This window comes from Pan troglodytes, chromosome 12 (genome assembly GCF_028858775.2).
Source record: "Pan troglodytes isolate AG18354 chromosome 12, NHGRI_mPanTro3-v2.0_pri, whole genome shotgun sequence".
Lineage (NCBI taxonomy): Eukaryota > Metazoa > Chordata > Mammalia > Primates > Hominidae > Pan > Pan troglodytes.
Genome location: NC_072410.2, coordinates 24,916,514 through 24,930,729, shown reverse-complemented (window position 1 = coordinate 24,930,729; position 14,216 = coordinate 24,916,514). Strand labels below are relative to the sequence as shown.

General features: G+C 40.9%; 1 protein-coding gene across 14 annotated transcripts in view; it reads left to right on the top strand.

Moving 5' to 3' along the window:
- Nucleotides 1-14,216, top strand: part of VWA3B (von Willebrand factor A domain containing 3B) — a 225,676-nt gene that overhangs the window by 132,947 nt on the left and 78,513 nt on the right. For all 14 annotated transcript variants that reach the window (XR_010149071.1, XR_008546486.2, XR_008546484.2 and 11 more), the window contains 3 exons: nucleotides 1,531-1,713; nucleotides 11,874-12,004; nucleotides 13,718-13,875. Coding sequence is in view for 8 of the 14 variants with exons in the window: in XM_054678679.2 (XP_054534654.1) it covers nucleotides 1,531-1,713; nucleotides 11,874-12,004; nucleotides 13,718-13,875 (472 nt within the window). In the remaining 6 variants the exon portion in view is untranslated. The remainder of the gene's footprint in view (nucleotides 1-1,530; nucleotides 1,714-11,873; nucleotides 12,005-13,717; nucleotides 13,876-14,216) is intronic.

Here is a 14,216-nt window from a genome sequence, read left to right as displayed (position 1 = left end):
TTTTGGGAATTCTTTAAAGTTATGGGCTGGTCTGGACTGGAATCAAGAAAATGGACATGATAAAGGCATGTGCACCATCCTAAATAAAACTAATGGCTAAAGCCTTAGCATAGGGTATGTGAGGGCAGGAGGTTGGGGAAGGTGCAGGGTGATCAACCTGCACATGCACAAACAGACCTCCTTCCGGCAGGGAGGAGATGGAATCTCGGCCTTTCTTGCCACTCCAGCTGATGTGTGTGGAGGAAGGCTGCACAGCTGATGTGTGTGGAGGAAGGCTGCACAGCTGATGTGTGTGGAGCCCTGGCTGCACAGCTGTTTAGACTCGGAGCAGAGGGAATGGGGAAAGTGGCTCAGGTGTGCTGCTTGGCCTTATCCTAGGCTGACAGCAGCTCCTGGCAAATAAAATGTACTCAACAAATATTTGTGGAATGCCTTCCAGGGCACATCATCTCATTTACTCCTCACAGCAGCCGTTTAAGGAGGGAGTATCAGTTCTGAGCCACAGATGAGGAAACTCACATTAGACAGGACATGCCCTAGGCCATTCAGATGGGCAGTACTGGATGAGCTTCAAGCCCAAGTCTCTAGCTCTGGAGCTGTTTCCCTCATTTCATACAGCTGAAGACAGCGTGAGTGGGAGAGACTGTCATGTGTATCATTGTAAGCCCCACACCTGCACCCAGACTCAGGTGGTCCCTTCATGCTAAACTGGCATGATGTTCAAGTGCCCCAGGATGGTGCTAGGGAGCTGGGCAGAGGGTGGGGGTTCCCCTCAATGGCAGAGGGAGCTCCATCCCTGCAATGGGAAACAGCCATTCCTGTCCTCCTGCCCCCTCCCTGCTGAGGAGTCCTTTTGCTGGTTTGTATCCTCAGAGCTTTGAAGAGCACAATCAGAAAGTTGAAGCAAACCTCTCACCACGGCAGACTGACTAACCGTGCCCCTTTCTGTCACTCATTCCAGCAGCTTCTCGGGGCTGTGGAGTGTGGGCCCACTCCCTGTCTAGCTCCTGTGTACAGTGAAGAAGCCTCTCTCAGCTCTGGGGCTCCTTAATCCATTTCTCACAGAGCCTGCCTGCTTTCTTCGGTTTCTAAGATGAATGCCCAGCACATGGGAAGACCTTTAATAAACATCTCTTCCTTCACTCTCTGTGGGAAGTGGTTGACCATAGCATGTTGGAAGCTGGAAATTGCTCTTTTGTAGCCCAGCACTTTAAATGCATGGAGTCTAAGTTCAGGCACACCTAAAGTTGAGTGACTTGGTTGGCTGAATCTTTCTCCTAGCTTCTTTGTCCCACCCAACTGAGAGACCTCAGAGCCAAGGCCCATGTCTTATGGATCATTGTACTCTCACCATCTGGCAGTCTTTTCTTTATTTACTGAATTGAATCGACATGTTTTTAAGAAGCCACTCACCACTGTATACAGAATTACTATTTGAGTATCTGTAGTAAATACTAAGGATTTTCATATTCTTTTCTTTCTCTTCTCTTTCCATCTCCCTTCCCCCCTCCCCAAAACTTATCATTTCAGCCACCTGAAACGGTTATAGACCAGGTCAAACTTTTTCAGGAAATTCCTATTTATACCATCTCCTTCAATTACAATGATGAGATTGCAAACAGGTTTTTGAAAGAAGTTGCTGCTTTGACTGGAGGAGAGTTCCATTTTTATAATTTTGGTTGCAAGGATCCCACTCCTCCAGAGGCTGTTCAGGTAAGAGCTTGGTGAGCTAAGAAGGGAGTGTTCATTTATTTGAGCATTACAGGCTGGCGGTCCCTGGGTAATACCTTCGTTGAGAAAATAGCAACCATAGAGATAACTAAGTCAAAAAAAATGAGTTGCTTAACAATGAGTGTACCAGTGTTTCTCAGAATGTAGCCCAAGGACCACCTGAGCAGATTCCTGCATCCCATTTCAGAGATGCTAAAGCAGGTTGTAGGCATAGAGGCCCAGGAATTATAAATTAATGTATATATTTTGTTTTTCTTCTAAACTTTTTATTACAGAAAGTTTCAAATATTACACAAAAATAGAAGCATATATAGACCTCCATGTACCTATAATTTAAATTCAACAATTATCAATATTTTGCCAAACTTTAGGAATCTGTGTTTTTAACAGGGATACCCAGGGAGCTATATGTGAAGTTTGTTAATCACTGCTATACACAGATATTTGTAGAAAAGGAAACAATGTCAGATGTAGGTGGTTAGTTGCTTGCTGACTTCTCAGACTATATAACCATTTGACCACCTGATAACGCAATTTATTCTAATAGGCTAATGGGAGAAAGCAAATAAAATTCTGTTCTCTCATCCTCCAGACTTGGCCTGTGCATATGCATTTCAAGGATGCCCTTCTAGGATGTGTGTTTTTTGTTTTATGTTCTGAGGAGTGACTTTAAATCCAGATTCAGTGGGTAGCAGGACAAGTCAGAATACTGATCAGTGCTTCATGTGAGTGAACTACCTGAGACTAGGGAATGAATCATCCAAAAAGCATTGGAGGGACCAGTGCTTTAAGCTCACAGAGGGCTGGGAAGCGTGCTCCCATTAGCGAGGATTGGAAACTTCATAATCCTTTGGGCATTGGGTAAAGTACACAGGAGGGTCTTGCCTCGGTAGTGGGAGCAACCAAACACTCTGCTTCCACCTAGGAAATCTTAAATGCAAGGCCTGAAAGGATCAAACTGTTTCCAACTAACTTAACTGCATCCCAGAACAAACCCCAAGAATAATTACAAGAAAACAAAAATATTCACCACTTAACAAAGTAAACTCAGCAATGCCTAGCACACAACCGAATATTACTAGGCATGCAAAAAAGTAGGAAAATACAGACCCATAATGAGGAGGAAAAACAAACTGAAGACTTAAAATGTACCCAGAACTCAATGTTACTATTAGAGCATTAAAACAGTTCTTGTAACTGTGGGGGAGACATGAAAGGTACAAGGAAGACACAAATTAAACTAGCAATGAAAAATACATGGAATGGGATGAACAGCAGATCAGACATTGCGTAACACAAGACTAGTGATTTGGAAGGCAGCAATAGAAACTATCCAAAATGTAACACAGAAGAAAGAGAATTCAAATTAAAAAAACAAAAACAAAAACAAAGAAACAAATCAAAACAAAAAACAGAGCATCAGTGAGTCGTGGAAAAATCCAATCAGTCTAATAAACATGTAACTGAAGCAACAGTGGCCAAAAATTTTCCAAATTGGATTATGGCTGTAAACACACAGATCGAAAAGAACCTCAATGAGTCCCAAGCACGAGAAACATGAAGAAAACCAGACCAAGGCAGAATCAAACTTTCCAGAAGCAATGACAAAGAGAACATCTTAAAATAATAGAAAGAAGACACATTGTGCACAGAGGAACAGTAGTAAAGATGACATGTCTCATCAGAAATAATGCAAGTGAGGAGACAGTGGAGAAACATGTTTAAAATCCTGAGAGACTGTCCACATAGAGTCTATGCAGACTGAAAATATCTTTCAAAGCGGAAGATAAAATAGACTTTTTAAGATATATAAAAATGGTCAGGTGCAGTGGCTCACACCTGTAATCCTAGCACTTAGGGAGGTTGAGGTGGGCAGATTGCTCGAGCTCAGGAATTCAAGACCAGCCTGAGTGACACGGCAAGACCCCCCCTCTACAAAAAATATAAAAAGTAGCTGGGCATGGTGGTTTGCACCTGTAGTTCTAGCTACTTTGGGGGGCTACAGCGGGAGGATCACTTGAACCCGGGAGGCAGAGGCTGCAGTGAGCTGAGATCGCACCACTGTACTCCAGCCTGGGAGACAGAGGGAGAACCTGTCTCATAAAAAAAAAAAAAAAAAAAAAAAACGAAGAAACTAAAAGAATTCATCACCAACAAGCCTGCGGTACCAGAAACATTAAAGGGGAGTACTTTAGACAGAAGGAAAAGCTTACCAGGTAGAAATATGAGTCTATGCTAAGGAATAAAAAGCATTGGTAAAGATGATGCTAACTGCATAGGTAAATATGTAAAAAAAATTCTTATTGCACAATTATAAGAAAAAGTGCAGGATAGACTTCCAGTTCCAGCAAGGATAGAGTAGTGCCATCCCTTGTAGGTCCACCATCTCAAAACCAGAAAGCCCTGGTTATAACTCCAAAAGAGGACAAAGGACTCATTGTCCCATCATTCTTCAACCATTGTGGAAGACAGTGTGGCGATTCCTCAAGAATCTAGAACCAGAAATACCATTTGACCCAGCAATCCCATTACTCGGTATATACCCAAAGGAATTTAAATCATTCTACTATAAAGACACATGCACACATATGTTTATTGCAGCACTATTCACAATAGCAAAGACATGGAACCAACCCAAATGCCCATCAGTGATAGACTGGATAAAGAAAATGTGGTACATATACACCATGGAATACTATGCAGCCATAAAAAGGAATGAGATCGTGTCCTTTTCAGGGACATGGATGAAGCTGGAAGCCATCATCCTCAGCAAACTAATACAGGAACAGAAAACCACACACCGCATGTTCTCACTTATAAGTGGGAGCCGAACAGTGAGAACACATGGACACAGGGAGGGGAACATCACACACCTGGGGCCTGTCGGGGGTGGGGCAGAGGGAGGGAGAGCATCAGGACAAATAGCCAATGTATGTGGGGCTTAATACCTAGGTGACAGGTTGATAGGTGCTGCAAACCACTGTGGCATATGTTTACCTATGTAACAAACCTGCATGTTCTGCACATATATCCTGGAACTTAAAGTAAAAAAAAAAAAAAAAAATGACACTCATTGTCATGTCATTCTCCAAGTTCTGAGGTCCCTTGGCAATGAGTCCTTGGGACTTTTTTTCTATTCGTATATCCCAGACAGGGCACTGCAGAAGCCTCTCCAACCTGGGATCTCCAACAAGCACTGACAAAAAAAGCTCCACGAAAAGCCTGTTCCCCACCACCCCTGCCCCAGCCAAATGACTGGGAAGAGCACGGCTTAATAACAGAAAACCTTTTTGGCAATACCTGTCCTGCTCCAGTCATATACCATGGAAAAACTGCATCCCCTCACCTGGGATTTCAGTGGTGCCAAACAGGGAGCTAACCTTTCACCCACTCTCTTGCTTCATGGAAGCAAGTGACTGTGCTCTGATCCCCCTGCCGAGTGGAATAGTAGAGCTGACCAGGGAGCTAAACTTCCATCCCTATGTGGTGGAAGCAGGCAGCAATGCTCTGATTTATTTCCCTGCTGAGGCTGTGTCAGTGAGGCTTAGTGGAAAGCTCATTCTCCTTCTGGAAGCAGGTGGTGCTTACATTCTCCTACTAGAGTAATATCAGAGGGACTGAGTGGGAAGCTGATCTCTCATCCCTGAGTGGGCAGGAGCAGCAGTGCTCTGAGTCCCCCACCAGGGTAGCGTCCATGGTGCCCAGTGTCAAGCCAACCCTCCACTCCTCTCAGGCAGCACCACAACCTAACCAGGCAGTGTGAGGCCAGTCTAGTCACTGTTGTGCTTCACCAGAGTCCTCATGTCAGCAGGACTCAGCATGAAGCTGAGCCTCTACAAAGACCCATTGTCAATGAACGTGAAAAAGGAAGCAAGCTGGGGAAAGGCTCTGCTTTCCCCCATCCGTGGTGTTAGTAATGGGAAGCCTCACCTCCACACTCACACAACAGCATGAGACCAAAGGAGAAAGTGTGAAACAGGACTAGCCCCCACAGTTGTCCTCCCCATAATGTCAGCAGGGCCCAGTGGAGGACTGAGGCTCCGCTTCCGTTCAGCATCGACGAGACTGAAGGAGGTAGTGCTAGATGGGCTACTCATACCCTATCAACTTCCTACCCTTAAGAGAAAACTGTCCCACAAAAGAAAACTGTCCCACAGAAAGACAGTTGAACTCTTAATCCCGCCACTCTGACAGCTCACCTTGACAAAAATAGCTGGGAAAGCGCACCAGATACATAGTTATGCCCAAGTGAAAGTGAAATTGATCTGTAACAGTCCCCACACATATAAGAAGTACACCAGAGGAGGATGTTTACTTGGATAGGTGGGCAGAGCTTGCTAAAGGGACACAGCTGCCAGTGGCCCATCTGGGAAGCCTCGTTGTCTCTGCAGGCCTGAGACTCTCCTCTCCTTCAGAGACACATCAGAGTGCGTTGGAAGAACAGGCAGGAGAGGCCCAGCTAGAACTAGTGGCCCCTTGCAGAAGATTCTTTGTCCCTGTGGGCCAAGGGCTCTCCTACCCTACCCAGTGACACAGGAACACCTGGAGGACAGCAGGGGAGGCACCAAGAGACACCTGGAAGCCTGACGGAGGGAAACGCCTCCTGTCTCTTCAGGCAGCACCAGCAAGGACCAGTGGGGTCCAGAATGGCACCAGATTAGCAAAGAAGACCAAGATAATACCAAAAGCTTCTGAACATCAAACTGCCATTGGAGGAAAGACCCACAGAAGTAGGACAAATCTCACATGCTAAATTTAAGCAGGGCAACTACCAAGTAAAATAAAAGATTTTAAATAGGACCCAGAATCTTCTCACACAATAGGAAATACCTAGGATCCAGTAAAAAAAGTGCCCATCACACAAAGAGCCAAGAAAGCCCCAATTTGAATGAGAAATGACAAACAAATGATGCCAACACTGAGATGAATCATATGTTGGAATGACCTGCAAGGATTTTAAAGAAGCTGTCATAAAAATGCTTCAACAATCAATTACAAATCCTCTTGAAACAAATGAACAAATAGGCAATCTCAGAATATAAGTAGGAATTATTAAAAAAATTCCAAGTGGAACTTTGAGAACTGAAAAATACAAGAGCAGAAATTTTTAAAACCTCAGTAGATAGGTTCAATAGTGAAGTGGAGATGACAGGATAATGTCAGTGAACTTGAGGTCAGAACAACAAAATTCAGTCACTCTAAACAACAGAGAGAAAATAGACAAAAAAAAAAAAAAAAGTAAATAGAGCCACGAGGACCTGTGAGACAATGACAAAATATCCAGCATTAGTATCACTGGAGTCCACCAAAGAGATAAGAAGGAAAAATGGGACTGGAAAAAAAGTGACAAAATAATAGCTGAAAACTTCCCAAAGTTGGTGAAATATACAAATATACAGATTCAAGAATCTGAGTAAACTCCAAACAGGATAAGCCCAAAGAAATCCAGGCCAAGACATGTCATAGTTAAACGTTTGAAAATTAAAGACAAAGAAAAAAATGAGAAAAATGACACCAATTCAATTGCAGATTTGACAGCAGACTTTCTGTTCAAGACCAAAGAAGCCAGGGGGAAAATGGCACGATAGTTTTCAAGTATGAAAGGAAAGAACCATTAACCATGAATTTTATTATTTTACTTTTATTTTATTTTATTTTATTTTATTTTATTTTATTTTATTTTATTTTTAGAGACAAGGGTTTTACTCCATCACCCAGGCTGGAGTGCAGTGACACAATCTTGGCTCACTGAAGCCTTAAACTGTTGGGCTCCTGTGATTCTCCTGCCTCAGCCTTCCAAGTAGCTAGGACTACAGGCGTGTGCCACCATGCGTGGCTAATTTTTTTATTTGTAGAGATAGGGTCACACTATGTCGCCCAGGCTGGTCTTGAACTCCTGGCCTCAAGCAGTCCTCCTGCCTCAGCCTCTCAAAGTGCTGAGATTACAGGTATTAGCAACCCCAAACTTTATATTTCACAAAACTATCCTTCAAGGATGAAGGGGAAATAAAAATATTCTCAGATAAATAAAACTAAAAGAACTTATTGTTAGAAAACTTATTTTTATTGATTGTTTACAGGAGGGTTTTCAAGCTAAAGGAAATTATAAAAGAAATAATTGGAGCATCAGAAAGAAAAGAAGAGATTATAAAAGAAATAATTGGAGCATCAGAAAGAAATTATAAAAGAAATAATTGGAGCACCGGAAAGAAAAGAAGAAAGAGCAGAAATATGGGGAGATATAATAGATCTATCCTTTTCTTCATGAGATTTACAAATCATATTTTTAACGATTGAAACAAAAGTTGTAACATCACCTAACACTGAAGACAATAATATTTAAAGCTGGAGAAGGTAAAGGGACCTGAATGGAAGTGATGTTTACATATTTTCATTGAAGGAGTAAAATGTTGATGCTGGGACTGTTATAAGTCACATATATATGCTGTCATACTGACAAGATTCATTACAAGAGCAATACAAAGGGCTACATTCAAAAACTCTGTAAATAAATCAAAATAGAATTGTAAGAAAAAAAAAGTTTAAATAACCTGAAGGAAGGCAAGGAAAGACAAACAGAGGAATGAGAAAACAAACCATAAAATACTGGAAGTAAGTGCTAACATGTCAATAATACTTTTTAAATTAATGGTCTAATCACACCAATCAAAAGACAGATACTGGCAGTGTGAATTAAAAAAAAAAAAAAGAACACAACCAAACTATGTGCTGCTTTTGAGAATCTCACTTTAATTCTACATAGGTAGGTTCAACTAAAAGGATTTTTTGAAATACATCATGCAAAAATCCTCAACAAAATATTAGTAAAATGAATCCAGCAATGTATTAAAAATTATACACTATGATCAAGGGGGACTTACTCCATATGTACAAGAATATTTGTTCTTTTTTTTTACCCAGGCTGGAGCGCAGTGGTGCAATCTTGGCTCACTGCAGTCTCCACCTCTATGGTTCAAGCAATTCTTCTGCCTCAGCCTCCCAAGTAGCTGGGATTATGTAGGCACTGGCCACCATGCCCAGCTAATTTGTATTTTTAATAGAGACGGGGTTTCCCCATGTTGGCCAGGCTGATCTCGAACTCCTGACTTCATGTGATCCACCTGCCTTGGCTTCCCAATGTGCTGGGGTTACAGGCATGAGCCGCCCCACCTGGCTATTTGTTTTTGTATATTGGAAATATTTGTTCATTTGTTTCAAGAAATTTGTAATTGATTGTTTCAACATTAGAAAATCTATTAGTATAATCCAGCATATCAACAGGCTAAAGAAGAAAAATCATATGGTTTTATCAATTGATGCAGAAAAAGCCTGGACCAAATTCCACACCATTCATAATAAAAACTCTCAGCAAAATAGAAATAAGAGAACTTCCTCAACTTAATAAGAACATCAATACCTACAGCTAAAGTCATACTTAGTAGTGAAAGGCTGAATGATTTCCTCTTAAGATTAGAAGAGTCAAAGACATCTATTCTCACCTCTGTGATTCAGCATACTACTGAAAGTTCTAACCATGGCAACAAGGCAAGAAAAGAAATAAAAGGCATACAGATTGGGAAGGAAGAAATAAAACTTTTTATGTGTAGGTAATGTATTATCTACATAGAAAACCCCAGGAGATCTACAAAAAAAAAAAAAAATGGAACTTTTACGAGATTTCAGCAAAGTCACAAAATTAATACACACACTTCAATCATATTTTGATAAAGTAACAGTGAGCATGTGGAAGTGAAAATTAAATACCCAATACCACTTACAATTGAGTTTCAAATAAGATGAAATATTTATGCACCTAAAAAAGTATGTACAGAAGTTTTTTGTTGAAACTTACAAAATGCTGAAGATATCAAAGAAGATCTAAATAAATGGAAAGACATGTCCTGTTCATGGATTGAACGACTTAACATATTAGAGACGTCAGTTCTCCCCAGCTTGATCTATAGGTTTATCAAAATTTCTATAAAAACCCCAGAAAAGTTTTTTACAGACATAGTTAAGCTTATCTGAAATTTATATGACAAGTCACAGGCTCTAAAAAAGTTTAAACAATCTTGAAAAAGAAAAATAAAGTGGGAAGAATCATTATACCTAGTATTAAGGCTTACTATGTAGCTGCATTCATCAAGATGTATTTGCTCTGGTGGAGAAACAGACACGTAGACCAATGGAACAGTTATAGAAATACACCCACACAACATGCTCGACTGATTTTTGACAAAGATGCAAAAGCAATCCAGCGGAGGAAGGATAGCCATCTCAATAAATGGTTGGAGCAATTGGATATCCAAAGGCAAAATAATAAACCCCAACCTAAACCTCATACCTCATGGACATCTTAACTCAAAATGGAGTGTGGACTTAAATCTAAAACATAAAACTGTAAAACTTCTAGAAAGAAATGTGGGAAAAATTATGGGGATGTTGGGCTACCAAAGGATTTTTAGTCTTGATTCCAAAAGCATTATCCATAAAAGGAAGGATTAATAGATTGGACCTCATCAAAATTAAAAGCTTTCACTCTGTGGGAGACCCTGTTAAGAACATAAAAAGATGAGCTGCAGACTTACAGAAAGTATCTGCAAATGACATGTCAGACAAAGGTCTTAGTATCTAGAATATATGAAGAACTCTTAAAACTCAACCGTAGAAAACAAACCATCTAATCAGAAAATAGGCAAAATGTATGCACAGACATTTCACTGAAGAGAATCTACAGATGGCAAAGAAGCACATGAAAAGAGGGTCAACATCGTAAAATTCAACATCCCTTCAGGTTAAAAACTCTCCATAAACTAGGTACTGATGGAACATATCTTAAAATAATAAGAGCCATTTATGACAAACCCATAGCCAATATCATACTGAATGGGCAAAAGCCAGAAGCATTCCCTTTGAAAACCGGCACAAGACAAGGATGCCCTCTCTCACCACTCCTATTCAACATGGTGTTGGATTTCTGGCCAGGGCAATCAGGCAAGAGAAAGAAATAAAGGGTGTTCAAATAGGAAGAGAAGAAGTCAAATTGTCTCTGTTTGCAGATGACATCATTGTATATTTAGAAAACCCCATCGTCTCAGCCCAAAAACTCCTTCAGCTGATAAGCAACTTTAGCAAAGTCTCAGAATACAAATTCAATGTGCGAAAATCACAAGCATTCCTATACTCCAACAACAGACAAGCAGAGAGCCAAATCATGAATGAACTCCCATTCACAATTGCTATGAAGAGAATAAAATGCCTAGGAATACAGCTTACAAGCGACGTGAAGGACCTTAACATCACAAACCACATGGTCCAATCATTCTACTCCTAGATATTTATTCAGGAGGAATGAAAGCCGACGTCCATGCAAAGACTTGTATGCAAATGTGTGTAGCTTTATTTATAACAGCCCAAACCTGAAAACAACATCAACCGGTGAATGGATAAATAAATTGTGGTATTTAATAAATAGTATACAATAGAATACAGCTCAGCAATAAGAAATGAATGAAGTATTGATTCATGCTACAACATGGGTGAATCTTAAAATAATTATATAAGTGAAGAAAGTCAGGAAAAAAGAGTAATTTCTGTGTGATTCCATTTGTATAAAATTCTAGAAAACTGAAACTAATGTGTAGTGACAGAAAGCCAATGAGTAGTTCCTGGAGAATTGAGGGAGAGGGCTTGTAGGAGGGTGTGCAGATTTACAATGGGGCACAAGGGAATTTGGAGGGTGACCAATATGTTCATTATTTTGACTGTAAGAATGATTTTGCAGGTGGGAATGTCAAACTTTTCAAATGGTACATTTTACAGATGTTCAGCTTGTTGTATGTGAATTACACATTAATAAAGCTGGCTAAAAATGGGATAATATAAAAACAACATAAAATTCTTTAGATTCTTCTTTTCCTGATACAGTTGGCTTTCTGTTAGAAATGTTTGACATTTTCTGGCCGTGTGCTGTAGTCCCAGGTACTTGGGAGGCCAAGATGAGAGGATCACTTGAGCCCAGGAGCTCAAGACCAGCGTGGGCAACATAGTGAGCCTCTTGTCTCTAAAAAGAAAAGAAACATGTTTGGAATTTGAGCTCTTTTTATCTAGTCTTATAGCATATTCACTTCTCATTTTGGCAGAATGAAGATCTGACTCTTTTAGTTAAGGAAATGGAACAGGGTCACAGTGATCTGGAGAAGATGCAAGACCTTTATTCTGAGTCCTTGATCATGGACTGGTGGTACAATGCAGAAAAGGATGGAGACAGCAAGTGAGCACCTCTGCCCGCCTGTCTCCCTGCGCTGAGGCCTCTTGAGAGCTGGGCTTGCCTGCTGGGCCCTTGTCCTTTCTGAAATGCTCTGTGAAATTTCTTTTAGTGAAAAGAATCACATAGTGTGATTAAGTTAGGATTTTTTTAAGCAAAGAGAATTAACAATTTAATAAAAATTTAATTTAATTGTGGGCTTGAGGAGGCCACATATTCCCCTTTATGTTCTCCACGCTGTGTGGACAGGCCCCCAGACCCAAGCAATGAGAGGGCGGAGAGGAGCACTGTGTGGGGAAGGAGCTCTGACTCAGGGATCAGGAGGCCGAGGCCTGGACTTCCCTCTGTGTGACCGTGGCGAGGCCCGAACTTCTCTCCACGCCTCTCCATTGCGTGGGTCTCTGTTTCCTCATCTTTAAAATGGTGGCCGTGGTGGTGGGTTTGGGACAGATGACTTCTCATGTCTGCCCCCATCCTATATTCTTATATGTTTCTAATTCGTGGTTTTTAAACAAAATCAAAACCACTGCCAAACACTCAGGAAATTGGTCAAATCTTATTAAAATGATTTAATATTTTCCAGATATTCAAGTATCACAGCCTACCCTGCCAGGAGATGTCTTTTTTATTTCAAAGAATGATAGAAAATTGGGGGAAAAAAAGAAAATACATTTATTAATCAGAATTTATTGTTCAACAAAATGCACTGTCTTCCTGTTAGCAAATTAAGCATTTGTATGGGCTTAAGGTAGGACACGACTGTGGAATCGGTAAAAAGAGGTAAATGTTATAATGGCCATCTTACAATAAGATTTTATGGCATTATTTTTTAAGTATTTGGGAAAGCACAGATACAGCTTCTAAATTTCAAAAATTTGAACAAATAAACTAAGAATCAAGTAAATGAGAAGCCATTTATTGAGTACAAACCATGCAGTAAGAGAATCGGGGTGCACAGATGAATGTCAGTCTGGTTCCTTCTGCTGTGGGGGGCACAGTGCGGGCACAGACCCACAGAGGGCCATGGAACCCGGGGCAGGTGCTCCACGGAGGCGTCGAGGGGCAGTCGTGCAGGAGGGAGGGCACACGTCACAGTGTTGGAGCAGAAATTGCTCTGGAAAACTTTGTATGGCTGCTGTCTTCAGCGCTTCAGAGAAGGTCATATCTGGGAAAACATGCAAGCGTTTCTGGGATCGCTCCATTCTCCAGAATGGTTCCCTGGGATCTGGTGCTGGCATGGGAGGTCCAAGGCAGGAGTTCCTTTCTCTAGCTTTTATAAGTGCTTGCTGGTAGACACTGGTTAGAGAATGGGTTTCTGCAGTGCTTACTTGTTTATAACCGGCTTTCACTCCTACGAATCCTCCCATCAGCCCCATGTAGTCACTATATAGGTGTGCAGGTGACGTTTCCTGCAGTTGATGGATGAGGAAAGTGAAGAAGTTTAGAGAGGATTGAGTGACTTGACTGAGGTCACAGAGCCAGGAGGGACCAGACCTGTGAAGTGAGCTGTATCTTCTGACTCCAAGGCTGGGCCCCTGTCCACTCTTCTGCATCAGTCAGGGATAAATGACTATTTTTATATTAACCCAGATGGGGGAAGGCTCACTTTTTTAAGTTTGCAGTGTTCAACATGAATGTATTGACTTAACTCTGCCTTCTTGATGGAAATTTTCTTTTCTCTCTCTTTTTTTGCTCGACTTTTTATCTAAATCAAAACAGGCATCAAAAGGAAATCTGTTCTATGATTTCAACCCCAGAAAAGTGTGCAAAGCCTCATTCTGATGTCGATTCAACACAAATTTCATCCCTGAATATGTTGAAGGGACCATGGGGCCTTTCAGATCAAAAGGTTCAGAAAAAGAAAGTCCTTCACGCAGGTATCAGTGAACAAAATGGCTTGACTCTTTGCTGGTTTCTCTTCAAGGCAAGAAGATAGAATAAAACTAAACCCACATAATATTTTTAAGAAGCACTAAACCTGTGGGTTTTTTAAATTAAAATTTTTATTAAAATAATTGTACATTCACATGATCTTATATATACCTACGCTTCATCCTGTTTCCCCAGTGGTAACATCTTGCAAAATAATAGTCCAATATTGAAACCAGGATATTGATATTGATGCAATCCACAGGTCTTATTCAAATCATCCAGTTTTACTTGTACCCGTGTGAGTGTGTGTGTGTATGTGTGTGTGTGTGTCTGACAGTGTGTGTTT